This window comes from Rhinolophus hipposideros, assembly GCF_964194185.1.
Source record: "Rhinolophus hipposideros genome assembly, chromosome: 16".
Taxonomy (NCBI): Eukaryota; Metazoa; Chordata; class Mammalia; order Chiroptera; family Rhinolophidae; genus Rhinolophus; species Rhinolophus hipposideros.
The window spans coordinates 4,695,705-4,710,671 of NC_138062.1; the positions used below are offsets into that span (position 1 = coordinate 4,695,705).

Below are 14,967 nucleotides of genomic sequence, written 5' to 3' on the forward strand. Positions count from 1 at the left end.
AAGCTGAACGGCACCCTCCACAACTAAGATTGAAAGGACAACAACTTGACTTGGAAAAAAGTCCTGGAAGTACACACTGTTCCCCAATAAAGTCCTGTTCCCCTTCCCCAATAAAATTAAAAAAAAGAAAAAGTTGGGAATTTTACATTGTTCCTTTTTCTCCTTGAATTCTTATTTCCTTCCATTCTACTTCCCCCACACATATTTATCTTAATGAAATGTACTCATATGCTTGCAATTTATACTTTTCTGCAACCAAGAAAAAAATAATTGAAATAATTTATCTTCTATGATCATAAAGGTTTAAGCATTAGGAATTTCTATCATTATAATTAGTATTACACAACTGATGAAGACAAATTTATAAGTTTTAGTAAATAATTAATACAAAAGCAAAATTCTATAGGAAATGAATCTTATCAGATAAATGAGATTATTTTTTTCCTTCCAAATTATTCATGCATCACAGATGAATATTATTTATATATTGCTACAATAAGACTGGGTTCAACATCAATTCTAATTCCTATTTTTCATTTTCATAGATATAGCACTAATCAACCTAGGTCATATAAAGATGTTGATCAGAATAAAAGAAATTTTGTTATAGAAAGTTCACTCAATTGTTTAAACATCTTCCAAGTTATATAGCTAAAAACACCAATTGATCTACCCCCAAAAATGTTTTTTAATGACATATCATCTGCAACTTGATTAGGTTCCCCTTCAATTTATCGAAAGAAAAACAATGGAAACCATCTAACTTAGAGAAGGATATCTTACACAGTCAATAGAGTCATATACTTTCTCATTTCCTGAGTGGTTTATTGGGTGGCTATTAATTATAATTTTCATTTTTTTAATTCATTTAAAAGTACCTTAATTAACCCAATGTACTCAAAAGTTACAAAAATTTAAAAAATTGTTAATTTCTATGTTTTTGCTGATACATTTTTAAAATTCATTTATCTTAATGTACTTCAAGTACATTTTTGTAAAAGTCTCTCAGAGTTGTAGATTTAACTAATTCAACTTATCTTTTAAAAAAAATCATATAACTGTAAAGCAGGAGACTAGCTAATATAGTACATAGTTTATGTGAATAACAACATGGACTGACAATCGGGGAACTAAATTCACAAAAATAGACTTTGCTCTTTCCTGAAAATATTGACAAATGAATATCTATTTATAAGGTTAAGTTAAAATATGATATTTAAGGTATATATATTAATATATTCTTTTTATGATTTGCTCCTGAACTTTTTTTGATTAACCAACCATTAGTCCAGACTGCGTCAGATAAGAGGACTTGTGATTAAGAAAACAATAAAGTAATGGCATGAATCCAAGATGAGGCAGTTTATTTGCAGCCTTAACAGAACTCGAAAGAGTACCTCTGCCATCAGACAAACAGGAAAAAGAGTAGGAAGACAGGATTTCTTAGTATCATACCCAGCAAAGCAGGGAAATGCTACGTCTCTACTGGAGTTTGGAACAGAAGTCCAAAGCGGAGACTTAGGGTCTAAATAGGAAAGTTTCTCAGGGGTTGATGAAAAAAATACAGGAGATTACCAACAAAGCGTTATTACAGGTTTTTAAGCCTAAACTGTTTTTTGCATCATTAACAAGATGACTTTTTATACCAAAGTAAGATGAACAAATATAAAATAAATTTAGAAAATAAGTCTAATAATATTTTTATCCCCACATTATCTATACAACATACTTTATACACCAAAACATCTGTATGTGCAGATCTACAGTTAAAGTTGGGACTGGATGGTATAACTATTGGAGAAATTAGACAGAAAGGAAAAGTAGAACTGAGTTATGGCTTTTTATGTTTTAAATAGGCTCAGTGTATCCTGCATGAGGCAGGATGGAGAAACCCTGGACTGGAGAATTCCCACTTCATGAAAATGAAAGATTCAGTTTACACCAGAATGCTTCTCCATGTGACTCTGTACCTTGGGGTAAACAAGCTTAATTACATTTAAAATTTGTGAAATGAAAAATTATTCTTACCTAGTAATTCTTATACAGTGGACCTTTGAGTGGCTAGAAGTGAAATTGCTCTGTGTTTAAGGATATTTTTTATATTGTCCTAACAATCTAAAGCTTATTCTTGAAACGTTACTACTTTAAAACACAGTCTCATTTATGTTCCCAAACATACGCATATGTTACGTATGTTATTCCTATAATCTATTACGTATTATAGAAACTCAGGCAAAATATTTAATACTTTAGATATACAATATTTAGAATCCAAATGAAAAAATAATTTACTGTTCAGCTTGAAGACAACAGTCTATTATTCAAACACAAGAGTAGTCTAGAGATTTTGATATCAAGGCAGCAATATTTTAAGCCAAAACAAGATTTTAATGTATAATAAAACCCAAACTATTATAGTCATCTCTGTAATTATTTGATGGATAATAAGCAGATACAGTCTTTTTAAAAATGAACTTACCTGATCAAATCGCAGGACAGGCTCATTTGCATTATCAAAGCTATAAACTTCCACCATTCCATCATCTCTCCCAACAAGTAAATCTTTAACACCATCACCCACAATGTCAAAGCTGTCAACACACAAAATACCTGTAAAAAATAATATAAGTAATAAGTTGTTAATAAAACTAATATTATAGTCAAGTAAGCATGAACATGGGGGAAAAACAACAAAAACTTTGAGCATATTCAAGTGTCCTTTTCTTTTCCATCCACATCCATCCATTTCCAAGGCTTTAAATATAATCTACATGGCAATGGCCCCTGAGTTTCCATCTCCAGCTCTGGCCCCTCCCCAGAGATGCAGACTCCTCTATCCAAGTCCCTATTCAGCATCTTCTCTGAGACATCCGTTTGCTTCTCAAACTTTCCATGCCCCAAACAAAACTCTTTATCCCCCTCTTCATCACACTTCAACAATAATGCTCCTTCCCCAGACTCCCCTCATCTTGGTATGATACCACCCAGTTTCCTAGGCTAAAAATCTAGACTGCATCTCTTCTCTGATTCCTCTCTTTTTTCTCACTTCCCGCATCAAACCCATTAGCAAATTCTATCAGCTCTACCTCCAAAATATATACTTCTTTCCATTCCCAACTACCATTAGCCTAGTCCAAGCTACTGGCATATCCAGCTTAGACCAGGATAAATTATAACAACTACAACAACAAAACCTTAACTGACCTCCATGCTTCCAATTTTGATCTGCTTCCTCCAAAATCCATTCTCTATCCACTTTTGTTTTGTTTTGGTAAATTAGATCATGTCACGTCCCACTTACAACTCTCCAATGACTTCCCACTGCACTTAGATTAACATGCAAACTCTTCTCCAAGGCACACAAGGACCTAAACGATTTGGTCCTACCCTGCCTCTCTGACTTCAACTCTGTGCTAATGCACTTAGCCACACTGGTCTTCCTACTGCTCCTCAAATGAATCATGTTTACCTCTGCCTCAGGTCTTTTGTCCTTATTGCTTTCCTCTTTCTGGAACATTCTTTGCCCCCAAATCTTTACATTACTAACTCCTTTTCTTATCAATCAGATCTGAGCTCAAATTTCACCTCTCATAAGGCACCTTGCATGACCACCCAGTCTAAGAGTAGGCCTCCTCCCTCTACCCATCACTCTCTAGCACATAACCCTCTTATATTTTCTTCAGGTGATTAGCTGAAGCTATCTAATTTACTTATTGGTTTATCCTCTCTCCTAACCTGTAAGTATTTGTTGGAGGAATAAATACATGAATAAACATGCTGTACTTAGAGTTATCTCACTACCTACAAAGTCCGATATAAATTCCCCTTAGAAAACAGGAATATTCCCTGATCCACAGCACTTCTTCTTTGCCTCATACCACATACTCCCCAATTCCAATTAATTCCCTACACCATACAATGAAAAATGGGTTTGAGCATAAAATGATGTTATAGATGGACATTAGCGCAAAAGAGCCTATCCATCCCAAATTACTATTAGCATGTTTTACTCTTAAAATTTATGCCAAAAATATGATAGCCCTGCTAAGTGAATGTATGAGGTGGCTCTGTGATTTGCTAAGTCTGCTATATACATACTCTGAATAAATAAAACAGAATGAACTATATAATCTAGGATATTTTATTTAATAATCACCAAAATTTCAGAATATGAACTACATCAAAAACATACCTCCCCTCTTTTTCTCATTTCGAATTTCCCACTTGTGCCTTGGCTTGGATGGAGTGATCTGAATAAGCCCAAGTTTTCCATCTGATGTTCCAAACAAAAGGTCTTCTCCAGAGTCACCTAGTTATAATTAAAGTCAACATATTATATTTATCCCACAACTCATCTCTTTAAGATTAAAATTTTTCATATATATTGATGTTCATGTAAAAATCTCATTTAAAAATATACAGACAGAAAACTTAATTTGGGAGGATGGTTGTATATTCACAGAACTTTATAATGGTAAGAGGTAACACCCTTCCTTATCATTTAACTTTAAGATGAGAAAACTGAAAATTAAACTTCAATAAGTCATTACTATAAGTTACTGCAAGTTATCAGACATCCACCATGTCAATTCCAGTTCATGAAAAATGTTCTTTCTACAATTTCCCATTTTCCTTTAATAGATAGTTAAATGATTAAAAACCCAAAATGTCTAGACTTAACATAAGGCACTCCCTTATTTGATTGTGAAAAATGAAATCCCGATTACCGCCATTTCCATTGTGCAGAGTTAGAACAGTAGGTGGGCCAGGAACTTCGACTTCATATACCACGTCAGATCCCTGAAGGAGAACAAGTATTTTAAAAGTGAAACAGAATGCAAAGTTAAACTGATACAGGGTACTCAAGAGATAACATCAATATTTATATAAAGAACTCTAGAATAAAACTGCAGAATAAATTAGGTCACAAATACCAATGTGTACTTGTTAGCAATTTTGCACGTGTTAATTCATTTTAAAATAAAATGCAAAGATCAATAAGAGAAATACTTAAAATACTCTCCACTTTTAATATTTTTCATTTTAAATACTCTATTTGCCTGAAAACTTGACACTGGTAAACTCTCCTAACAACACTTCCAGGAAGATGTTTTTTTTCTGTCCTAACTCAAGGGCTTTAACATAGCGCACATTCAAATACTTAAACAGACCCAAAGTCACTTTCTAAGGAAAATTTTGGCCTTGCCTTTGGGTATTTCCCAAATCCACTTCAGTGAGAGGCAGAATGGCCTACTATTTAGATAAGAAAACAAGGCAGGTCCTTTTGTCTGTCTTGTTTTCAGTTTTGCCACTTGTAATGCTTTTATGTAGGGCATAGTATTTGTGAAACTATAAAGAATGAGGTAGAAGTACTTATACTCACATGGAAAAGACATCTATGATAAACCATTCAATGAAAAAAATTGCAAAATTATAGTAACCAGATAAATATGCAAAGGACATATAAAAGAGGCATATGCTTTCTTTCATTTAAAATAACATTTAAAAGTTTACAGATATCTACATATAACCAACCATATAAACACAAAAGAATACACACAAGACTGTCTAAAAAAGGCTCCCTCTGGGGCAAATTTTCCTAGAAAGGCAGATAGGGAGCAGGAGATGTGTGCAGGGCAGAGGAAAGACTAATTTCTTGCTTTCCATAAATCCTTAGTGTTTTTGGCGTTGTTTTCTTTTTACAATAAACATAGGAACCTCTTGCTGTTAAACAAAGCAGAATCTATTGAATGCTAGCCAGCTCCTGCTAAAAGCCTTATTCAAACAACTCATATTTGGGAGCACAGGTAAGGAGAGAAATTATCATTCATGCCTCTAGAATGAACCTTTAATTCCCCTTAGTGAAAAAAAATAAAGAAAAAACCTGATAGAGCCACTGGATTTTTCCTTTTATGAAAGGGCTGATGCCAAGAAATGGTCATATGGCTATGAAATTCCAAAGAGTGAGATAGCCTATGGTGGCACAGGATGAACAGCTAGACTTTCGTTCAGCTGCACTATCATCAGCCTAAGTTTCTGAACCAATTAATCCACCTGTTATGTTACCTGCACTTAAACTTTATTTGATGGGTCGTGTGTGTGTGTGTATGTGTGTGTATGTGTGTGTGTGTGTGTGTGTGTATTTTATTGAAAGTCACTTTCAAGAAGACATAGTTATAACTATTGCTACTAATAACAATGGCCTTATGTAGTTGTTTTAGCCAATTGTGGTTTTCAGTTTTCCAATCTATCACTCATTTACTTATCTAACGAATATTTACTAAGTGCTTATTCTGTTCCACATACTGTCATAAACAGTGCATAAATTCAAACGATACAATCCTGATCTCAACTATCCCTTGTTAAAGCCTAACAACCTCTTCTAAACCCAATTTCCTCATTTAATGTGATTTTTTGGGAGAGGGGAGGGTGATGGAGAAATAAAGCAGAAAAACAAACAACAAAACAAACAAAAAAACCCCTGGTACTCCATTGTGATTGTATTAGCTCAAAAATTGTATGTGTGTGTATGTGTGTGTGTGAGGATTTGTCCTTTTGTTCATATATGTCTCTCTAAAATCTTGCCAAAGATCTGAACACATTTGCCTCAAGCAAAAAAATTAGATTATCAATTAAAGTATTAAAAATTTTTTCAGTTAAGCAGGACGTTCAAAGTGGTAGAAATCAATAAAGTAATTTATCTCAAGCACACATTGTTTATCAACATTCATTTACCTAAATTATGAAAAATTACAAAAATGCAAATAACAGCAACCTGTAAAACTCTGAGAACTCTGTCCTGGCAGGCCAATACCGGTGTAATACGAGGTAATCTTTCCACTGGAAGGCAGATGACATCATTGATTTTGTCCCCAGAAAGGTAATAATGTTGGTCTTTGCAATCACAATAATGGTTATAGATGTAACTTGCACTGAGAAAGAGGTCTGAGCCAGATATGTGCCTAAGGACATTAAAAGTAATTTAAGACATCCATGTTCTTCTAAAACAAGCACAGAAAACTCCTGATTTTTTTTTTTCAAATAAAAATAAAAGTTTATACAGTTTACTATCGTTTTATCACAGACTTGGAGAACACAGTTTTGGGGTTTGTTCTGTTTTGTTTTGATTCCCCCTCCCCCTATTTAATTTCTAGCTTTTTGGTATAACACTGATTTTGAAAGCTGAAAATAAGGATCTTAAGGCTCAGGCTTCTCAAAAATTGAAGTCAGAAAACTGAAAACAAAGAATGATAATTTAATTATCTATACTGAAGACAAACATGTCAAACAGCAACCACTATTGAATGTGTAGTATGTGCCAAGCACTGTCCTGAGTGATTTACATCTGTTAACTCAATCATCAGAACTCCATAAATTAGGGATCATTATTTACCCTTATTACAGGTGAATAACAAAATGTTAAGTGACTTGCCTAATGGCACACAACTATTAGTAGATTGCAACTCAGGTAGTTTTTAGCTCTAGAGGTAGTTTTCTTATCACCACACTATATTGCTTAGAAAAGGCTATTTGAAGGCAACCTACTATAAACTAAATGATAAACAGTGGGAAAAAATGACTAAATTAGAATTTTATTTTGAATAAAGAAACGAAAACAAGTTCATTTCAAATTATATTTAGTAAAATTTAATATAATAGTCACAACTATATTGCAATTCTTAAAAATGAAATCAAGTTTTCACTGGGGAGCTGAAATATTTGGACAAAAATGTTATCTTTCACTTCTGGATTGCCATTATCATGTGATCATAAAGAGGATACTGTGGTTTTATTGGAAGGTTTTACCTATTTCGCGACCTCTAAGGTATATTTAAAATTTTGGGGGTACTAAGTTTATTCCTTTATATAATGATCTCCCTGATTTTCTCAGCTTCAGTTATTGTTTAGGTGGCCTCACTTTGTGGCTCTGCATATGATTTCAGTAGTGCTCTTGATATTTCTATCAACCCAATGAAATTTTCTATCTTTTTCAAGGTTTGAAATTTCATGTAAAATCTGTCTGCATTATACTTCCATTACATTGTCCAAAGTACTGCTTGAGAGTCACTATTGTTGACAAGAGTGAGACACATAGAAGTAGTAAGCCAGGAAGGATGTGTGAATGGTAACCAATTTTATAAGCGATCAACTTCCTTATTGAATATTTTCAAGTTATAACCTTTTTATCCTATGCAACCATATAAAAACGTGGAGATTCAGATAATTTTTCAAAAGCTGGGCAAAGAACCTTATTGTCCCACCTCTGCCACTCCAGTAAAAACATTTAAGAAACTAGGTTAAAAGACTATTGGCTGGGAAACTCCTGATTTTCCCATCTCTGTCCATACACCTTTCTGAATGTGGAGGTATGCTAATACTTATTACTTTGATTTTAGTATTTCACAATTATCACTAGCCATGCCTATCTACAAAAGCATTTCAAAAGTATTACATTCTGGGGGCAGCTGGGCGGCTCAGTTGGTTAGAGCATGAGCTCTGAACAAAAGGATTCCCTGGTTGATTCCCACATGGGCCAGTGAGCTCTATCTACAACTAGACTGAAGACAATGAGCTGCCGCTGCATTTCTGGAGGGACTGCTGGATGGCTTAGTTGGTTAGAGCGTGAGCTCTCAACAATAAGGTTGCTGGTTCAATTCCCACCATAGTATGGTGGGCTGCGCCCCCTGCAACTAAAGATTGAAAACGGCAACTGGACTTGGAGCTGACTGCGCCCTCCACAACTAGACTGAAGGACAATGACTTGGAGCTGAGAAACACAGTTTCACAATATTCCCCAATAAAAAAATATTTTTTGAAAAAGTATTATATTCTAGTTGAACCAATGCCATTGTTTACTTCTTATCTAATCTCACCAAGCCAATGTTTTACAGCCCAGACATCAGGACATGTATTGCACAGTATACAGAATTATACAGGAGAGCTATAGAACTCTGGACTGAATCAGTAGTTTCCAAACTGAGGCCTGGCTGCGTCAGATTCAGGTGAAGAACTTTTTTCTTTTAACCCACTCCTAATAATTCTGATTTTGTAGGTGTGAGGTAGGACAAAGAATCTACTGTTTTAAGCTTCTAAGGGATTCTCCTAAGTAGCAGATTTGAGGAACAGTGGATAATATGAACTTTAAATCCCTTTCCAGTCCATGATTCAAAAACTAAAATTTTAATTGCAAAATTTCACATTTCAGGAAGCCATTATGGGAGCTATGTTTTCACTTCGAGTTTTACCTGACTCACCTGAAATTATACCCTATTGGTAGTCACCAACTTTGATGGCCAGCCTTTTAAGAAAATGATACTACCTCAAAACCAGAACTACTAGAGATAGCAAAGAAACAGAAACTTAAATATCTGGAGATTTCTTTCTTTTTTTCCTTTTATACCTTGATCTTAAATCATAACTGAACCAACTAGTCAAAAATACATAAATACTATTTTAAAAAGAGCATTTCGACAACCAATTGATTTTATACTGATTGTAGATCAAATTTAATTTCTGACTAACAAAGTACCTTTAGTCAATTTTATTTCCCAGAAAACCTATTAAGATATGATACTTAATCAATTGTTTGTCACCTGTTCAAAATATTGTAAATGGGTAAGTAAAAATAAAAACAGAATAAACATACATAGCTTTAATGCTTTCAGTGAGGTTTGTTTCAAAAGAGAGGAACTGTTTTCCTCTCTTTGTGAATCCTCTAATCTCAGATCCTGCAGCAATAAAAATTTTCTCCTGTGGTGTGTTAAGAACCCCTCCTAGTTCCAGTCTTGCAATCTTCTGCCCGGGTAAAGTCTTGAACACTGCCTGCAAAAATCATTGAGGAAAAAATTAAGTACACAGATTTATTGTAAGCATTTTCCTTTATTGTAAAAATGCTGTGATTTTTAAACTTAGAAAAATATTATAGTTCTACTATATAAAAATACCTTTAGATACACATGGATTTACTTCAATAGGTCTTCTGGGTTTTTTTGCTAAATATATTCTAACTTTAGAATACTTATTCCCACACGTATTTCAGTGACACCACTAAAATCTAAACTCTTGCAACTCAAAGTAGGGTTCACTAAGCAACTGCTAGTGAACTACATCATTAACTTTCTTAAAAATGCAATGTCAGGCCCAACCCCAGATCTATGGAATGAAACATTGCATTTTAAAAAGATTCCTCAACTGCTTCCAATGGACAGGTTTTTACACTTTATTCATCTTTTAAAAATAATCTCTCCTGATTTCTTTATAGTTTTTATAAGTTTTAGTGGTATAAATAAATGTCTATAGAATTTTCTGGAAATCTGAATGTTTCACTTAATATTTCTCTACTTAATGGGAAACATTTGTATCATCAATTTCTTCCTGGTTATTTTCCATTTTATTACTGGCATTAGATTCTTCCCCTCCCCCCATGACTTTATACACAGAGAGCAAAATATCTAAGAGGACATGTGAATAATGGAAACATTGAGTTTCTGATAATTTTCAGCATCTTCATCTTTTTGTAAATTCCATATAAGGTGTAATAAATATAAGAGTTCACAACTCACACCCATTACGTGTAAACTATGGTCTGTGACTATGATGACGTACTAATCACTTCCCTGATTAGGTTACATTAAATGGCAAAGGTGATGGTAAAGTAACTTCTATGGTGTTATGTGTTATGTTATGTTGTGATGTGATGTGATGACTCCATCTTAGCAGACTGGACAGATTTGCCTGTTGGTCTGAAGAAGTTAAGTCACCATGTTGTGAGAGGGCCTGTGAGAAGACTATATAGCAGGGAACTGTGGGGGCCTCAAGATGCTGAGAGCAGGTCCTGGCTTACAGACAGCACTAAAGTGGGGGTTTCAGTCCCACAACAGCAGAGAACAACCATGTCAGCCTGGAAAAGGACTGCGAGCTCCCGAAAGGAATAGAGCCTGGCTGATATCTACACTGAAGCCATGACCCCAGAGAAACTGTAAAATGATAAATGTGTGCTATTTTAAGTCCCTAAATTTGAGGTACTTTGTTACACAGCACAGGAAACTAATAAACCACCCTAGACTGTCAAAGGTGTTTTACAAATAACTGACAAATGACTGTTGGGCTGTCGCCTCATACTTCATAGAACTACTTCCCTCAAAACCCACTTTTCATAGTATTTTAGAAAATTTTTAACCTAGGATTATTCAATAAGTGTTTTTATTGAAAGAAAAGTGTTTTTCTTTTAAAATCTTTTTTCCTCCTAAAACTAAAACCCATACATACCACTGCTTCTCCTTTCTTCATGCCAAAGCACATAACTACACCATTATGATCTCCAATAACTACCTGTAATAGAGTGAAGAGAATCTAAAATTACTATTATGCACTATTAACTACAAATGAAGAAAACAAAATTCTCAATATATAAACTATGATTTTTAAAAGCAAAGATTAAAAAATCTAGGAAAGACAGCCCTACAAAAAAACAATCCTCCAAAGAATTATAGAAAAGCATCAAAGAGAAGGTCATGGAGAGTCGCTATGGAAGTAGATGGCCATATATTCTGTTCCTACAATGTAAACAGCACAAGAGACTAAGGACAGAAACGCCAAGAGGAATGGGGGGGGGGAATGTAATTTTTTTTTTCTTAACTGGAACATAAGAATATTTTAAGATTGATTTTTTAAAGAGATCATCAAAGAAGGTTGTGACTGACCTATTTGATATTTGTTAAACCTTTTTAATGGAAAAATTTTAACATGCAAAAGCAGACAGAATATTATAATGAATTCCCATGTATCCATTGCTCAGTTTCAACTATTATCAATTACCAAATGTGGCCAATGGATTATTCTTAATAAATATAGAGCGAGATTTTAACATTTCTTTCTCAGAAATTGATAATCAAGACAAAAGATAAGAAACAGAAAAACAACTACCTTTGATCTAATATATGCACATATGTATATATGTAGGGCTATGTGTGTGTGTGTATAAATAGTAAATAAAGCCACCCATCCCAAGAATCAAGCACAGAAGAAGAATAGAAAATTGGCCAAGTATTAGGATATAAAACAAGTCTCAAATATCAAAAAGTTGATACTGCGCAGATTCTGTTTTTAGGTCACTGATTTTTAACTTCCTGTATTACCTTTGTGTATTTGATGAAACCTGTGGACTTTCTCCCTAGAACAGTGACCATTCACAAATAATTGTGTTCATATTTGAAGGAGATTTATGGATCTTTGGTACTGGCAGAGATTTCTTTTCAGATGAAAACATACACAAGAATAGTTAAGGTTTTGATTTTCTGACAATACATTTATCCAATAATTAATAAAACAATAACGTATTACAGGGATTTCCAAAGTGTGGTTTCTAGACTCCTGGAATTCATTGAGAACCTTTTAGAGAATCTGCCTGATCAACACTTTTTTCTAAGTCTTCATTTTCCCTTTTCACTAGGTTGATATCTGCAATGATGGTACAGAAGTAATGGTGGGTAAAATTAGGGTGTTTGACAAGAAACTAAACAATAACACCAAGCTATACCAGTAATCTGTAATCTTCTTCACCATTTGAGAATAAATAAAACAATCTAGCTTCATATAAGAATATCCTTAATGAAACAATAAAAATGTATTAATATTATTAAATCTTGACCCTTGAATGTCTTTTTAATATTTAGTGTGAGACAATAGAAAGCATGCATTAAACACTTCTGCTGCATACCAAAACAGTCCGGACGAAAAGTACTTGTATATATGTTTGCGTTATGAGGTGAACTATCCACTTTTTCAAGAAACACCATTTTTAAGAACGAAGGAACAACCAACAACTGTTGCTATTAACACATTGGTATTTCCTGACTTTTAAAAAAAAATTGAAGGAGGTGAGTTTGTTATTTCAAAAGAAAATAACTGACAGTGTTTGCTACCAATGGTAGAGTCAGAGCTTTCAAGTCAAAAATCAGTACTTTGGAAAGTCTTGTGTCTGGCACTGTGAGACCAACAGCTTCTCAATACATAACTTTTCTGATGAGACCAGCAGTAATATTAACAAATGTGATATGTTTGATATTATATAATAAAATGTGTCAATATTTGGAAGATATGTATAACTCAAATGAACCAATAATCTCAAATGACCATCATAGGATGCTATAAATTCATGCGTGGGTAAAAGATCCATTCAAAGTATAAGACAGACCAATGGATTTTAATGTAACAAATTATGAAAAGTTAATCAATATGGTTTCAGATTCTACATTGCACCTAATATTTAAGATACTACTACTTGTCTAGTATAGGTGTAATATCAAATGTGAAGAGCCATAATTATTTGGAAAAGCCATTTAAATTTTCCTCCCTATTTTTAACTATGTATCTGTGTAAGCTAGATTTTCTTCATATACTTCAACCAAAAGAACACATCAGAGCAGAGTGACATGAAAACAGACATGAGAATCCAGGTACCTTTGCTTATGCCAGACTAAAGAAAATGTACCACACTGACTGCTATTCTCACTAAATTCTTTTTTTGTTTTTGAAAATATTTTCATAAAAATATTATGTAAACATGTAATAGGCCTATTAGTTTTTTAAATTAGAATAATAAAGAAAACATTTTTTAGCTTGAATTTTAATACAGTGAGACTTGATAGATATATCTACATAAACAAAAGTTCTTCGGAACCCTCAATAATTTAAGAGTGTGAAAGGGTCCTGAGACCTAACAGAGATATGCTGATCTAGTAGAGTGAATAAATGACAATCAGAAATCTATTGATCTAGCTTGAAAAAAAGGTTAATATATCAGAATACTGGATTTATTTTGCAGCTATTAAAATATCCTACTAGTCTACTATAAAATTATAATTGTCATGTCTCATAGAATCAGTATTTTTATAAAAATAATCAAATCAATATTGCTAAATATAAAGGTCAATATCAAAATATGTACTCTTAAAATACAATAATGTCTCAAAAAAACATTTTCTCTATATTCAGTTGTGTCTTACATTTCTTCTTTCATATACACAACCTGGTGCATACAAGTACACACAGAGTAAATTATTTCCAGAAAATGGAATACGGTTTTAACAAGTTTGTTTATGCTATTTGCTAATTGTACATAATAATTATAGTGTCCAAGAAAATGACTGTTTGTAAATGTCCCTTGGCATGCCAACCTCTGTTCAAATTAAAGAAATTCATTTCCATTCTAACATTAGCATTTTAAAAAGAATAACTTACCAATAAAGAAGGAAACATAAACTTCTCTGTCAGAGCTAAGGAGATGTGGAGAAATCAGTATCTGTACAGTACCTTTTGTGTAGCTCTATGTCTTGAAGCAGGAAGTAGCTTCATGGTCTTCTGAGAGGTCACTCCCACCTAAGGAAACACACCAGCCACTTATTGAATGTTTGCTCATACACTGTAATCTGAGTTTTACGTCAGAGATTGAAAGGCCCAGCAGATTCAGATTATAGAGTGTCTTTTTATTGCAATAATTAGTGATATGAAATAATCATTATCAGTGATGAACTTATTATCTAATGAAATATGCCACGAAAGTCAGGATACAGGGAACAACCAAAAATAGTAAAATTTACGCTTGTCAAAATTTATGTTGTCAAGCCAAAAAACAGTATGTGACATTACTGGCAGGTTGCTTCACAAAAAATATTTCCAGAAGACTTCTTTTACAACTTCATATAGTTGTTAGTTTTTGTAAAGTGATTTAAAACTCTTTGGAAATAGACAAATTATCAAAAATGCAACAAAGAAAAATTTTTTGCTCAAATACCAAACATGCCCATGGCCATGACATCCAGTAAAACTGATGATGAAGATTGTTTTATAAAAGGTACAGAAGATGACAACAGCATGGCTTTTTCAGCAGGGAAGTATCACCAGCAGTGCACAGTTAGGGGAGGAAGATGGGAGACAAGTTGGAGAAAACAACAGACCGTGACAGAA

General features: G+C 33.6%; 1 protein-coding gene across 4 annotated transcripts in view; it reads right to left on the minus strand.

The window, feature by feature from the left end:
• Positions 1-14,967, minus strand: part of BBS7 (Bardet-Biedl syndrome 7) — a 37,632-nt gene that overhangs the window by 21,440 nt on the left and 1,225 nt on the right. For 3 of the 4 annotated variants that reach the window (XM_081077123.1, XM_081077122.1, XM_081077121.1), the window contains exons 2-8: positions 14,314-14,379; positions 11,269-11,331; positions 9,647-9,822; positions 6,776-6,962; positions 4,728-4,800; positions 4,193-4,309; positions 2,480-2,610 (exon numbers count right to left, since the gene is read on the minus strand). In XM_081077123.1, the coding sequence (XP_080933249.1) occupies positions 2,480-2,610; positions 4,193-4,309; positions 4,728-4,800; positions 6,776-6,962; positions 9,647-9,822; positions 11,269-11,331; positions 14,314-14,379 (813 nt within the window). Of the gene's footprint in view, positions 1-2,479; positions 2,611-4,192; positions 4,310-4,727; positions 4,801-6,775; positions 6,963-9,646; positions 9,823-11,268; positions 11,332-14,241; positions 14,380-14,967 lie in introns of all 4 variants that reach the window. The other variant, XM_081077124.1, reaches the window with a different exon arrangement.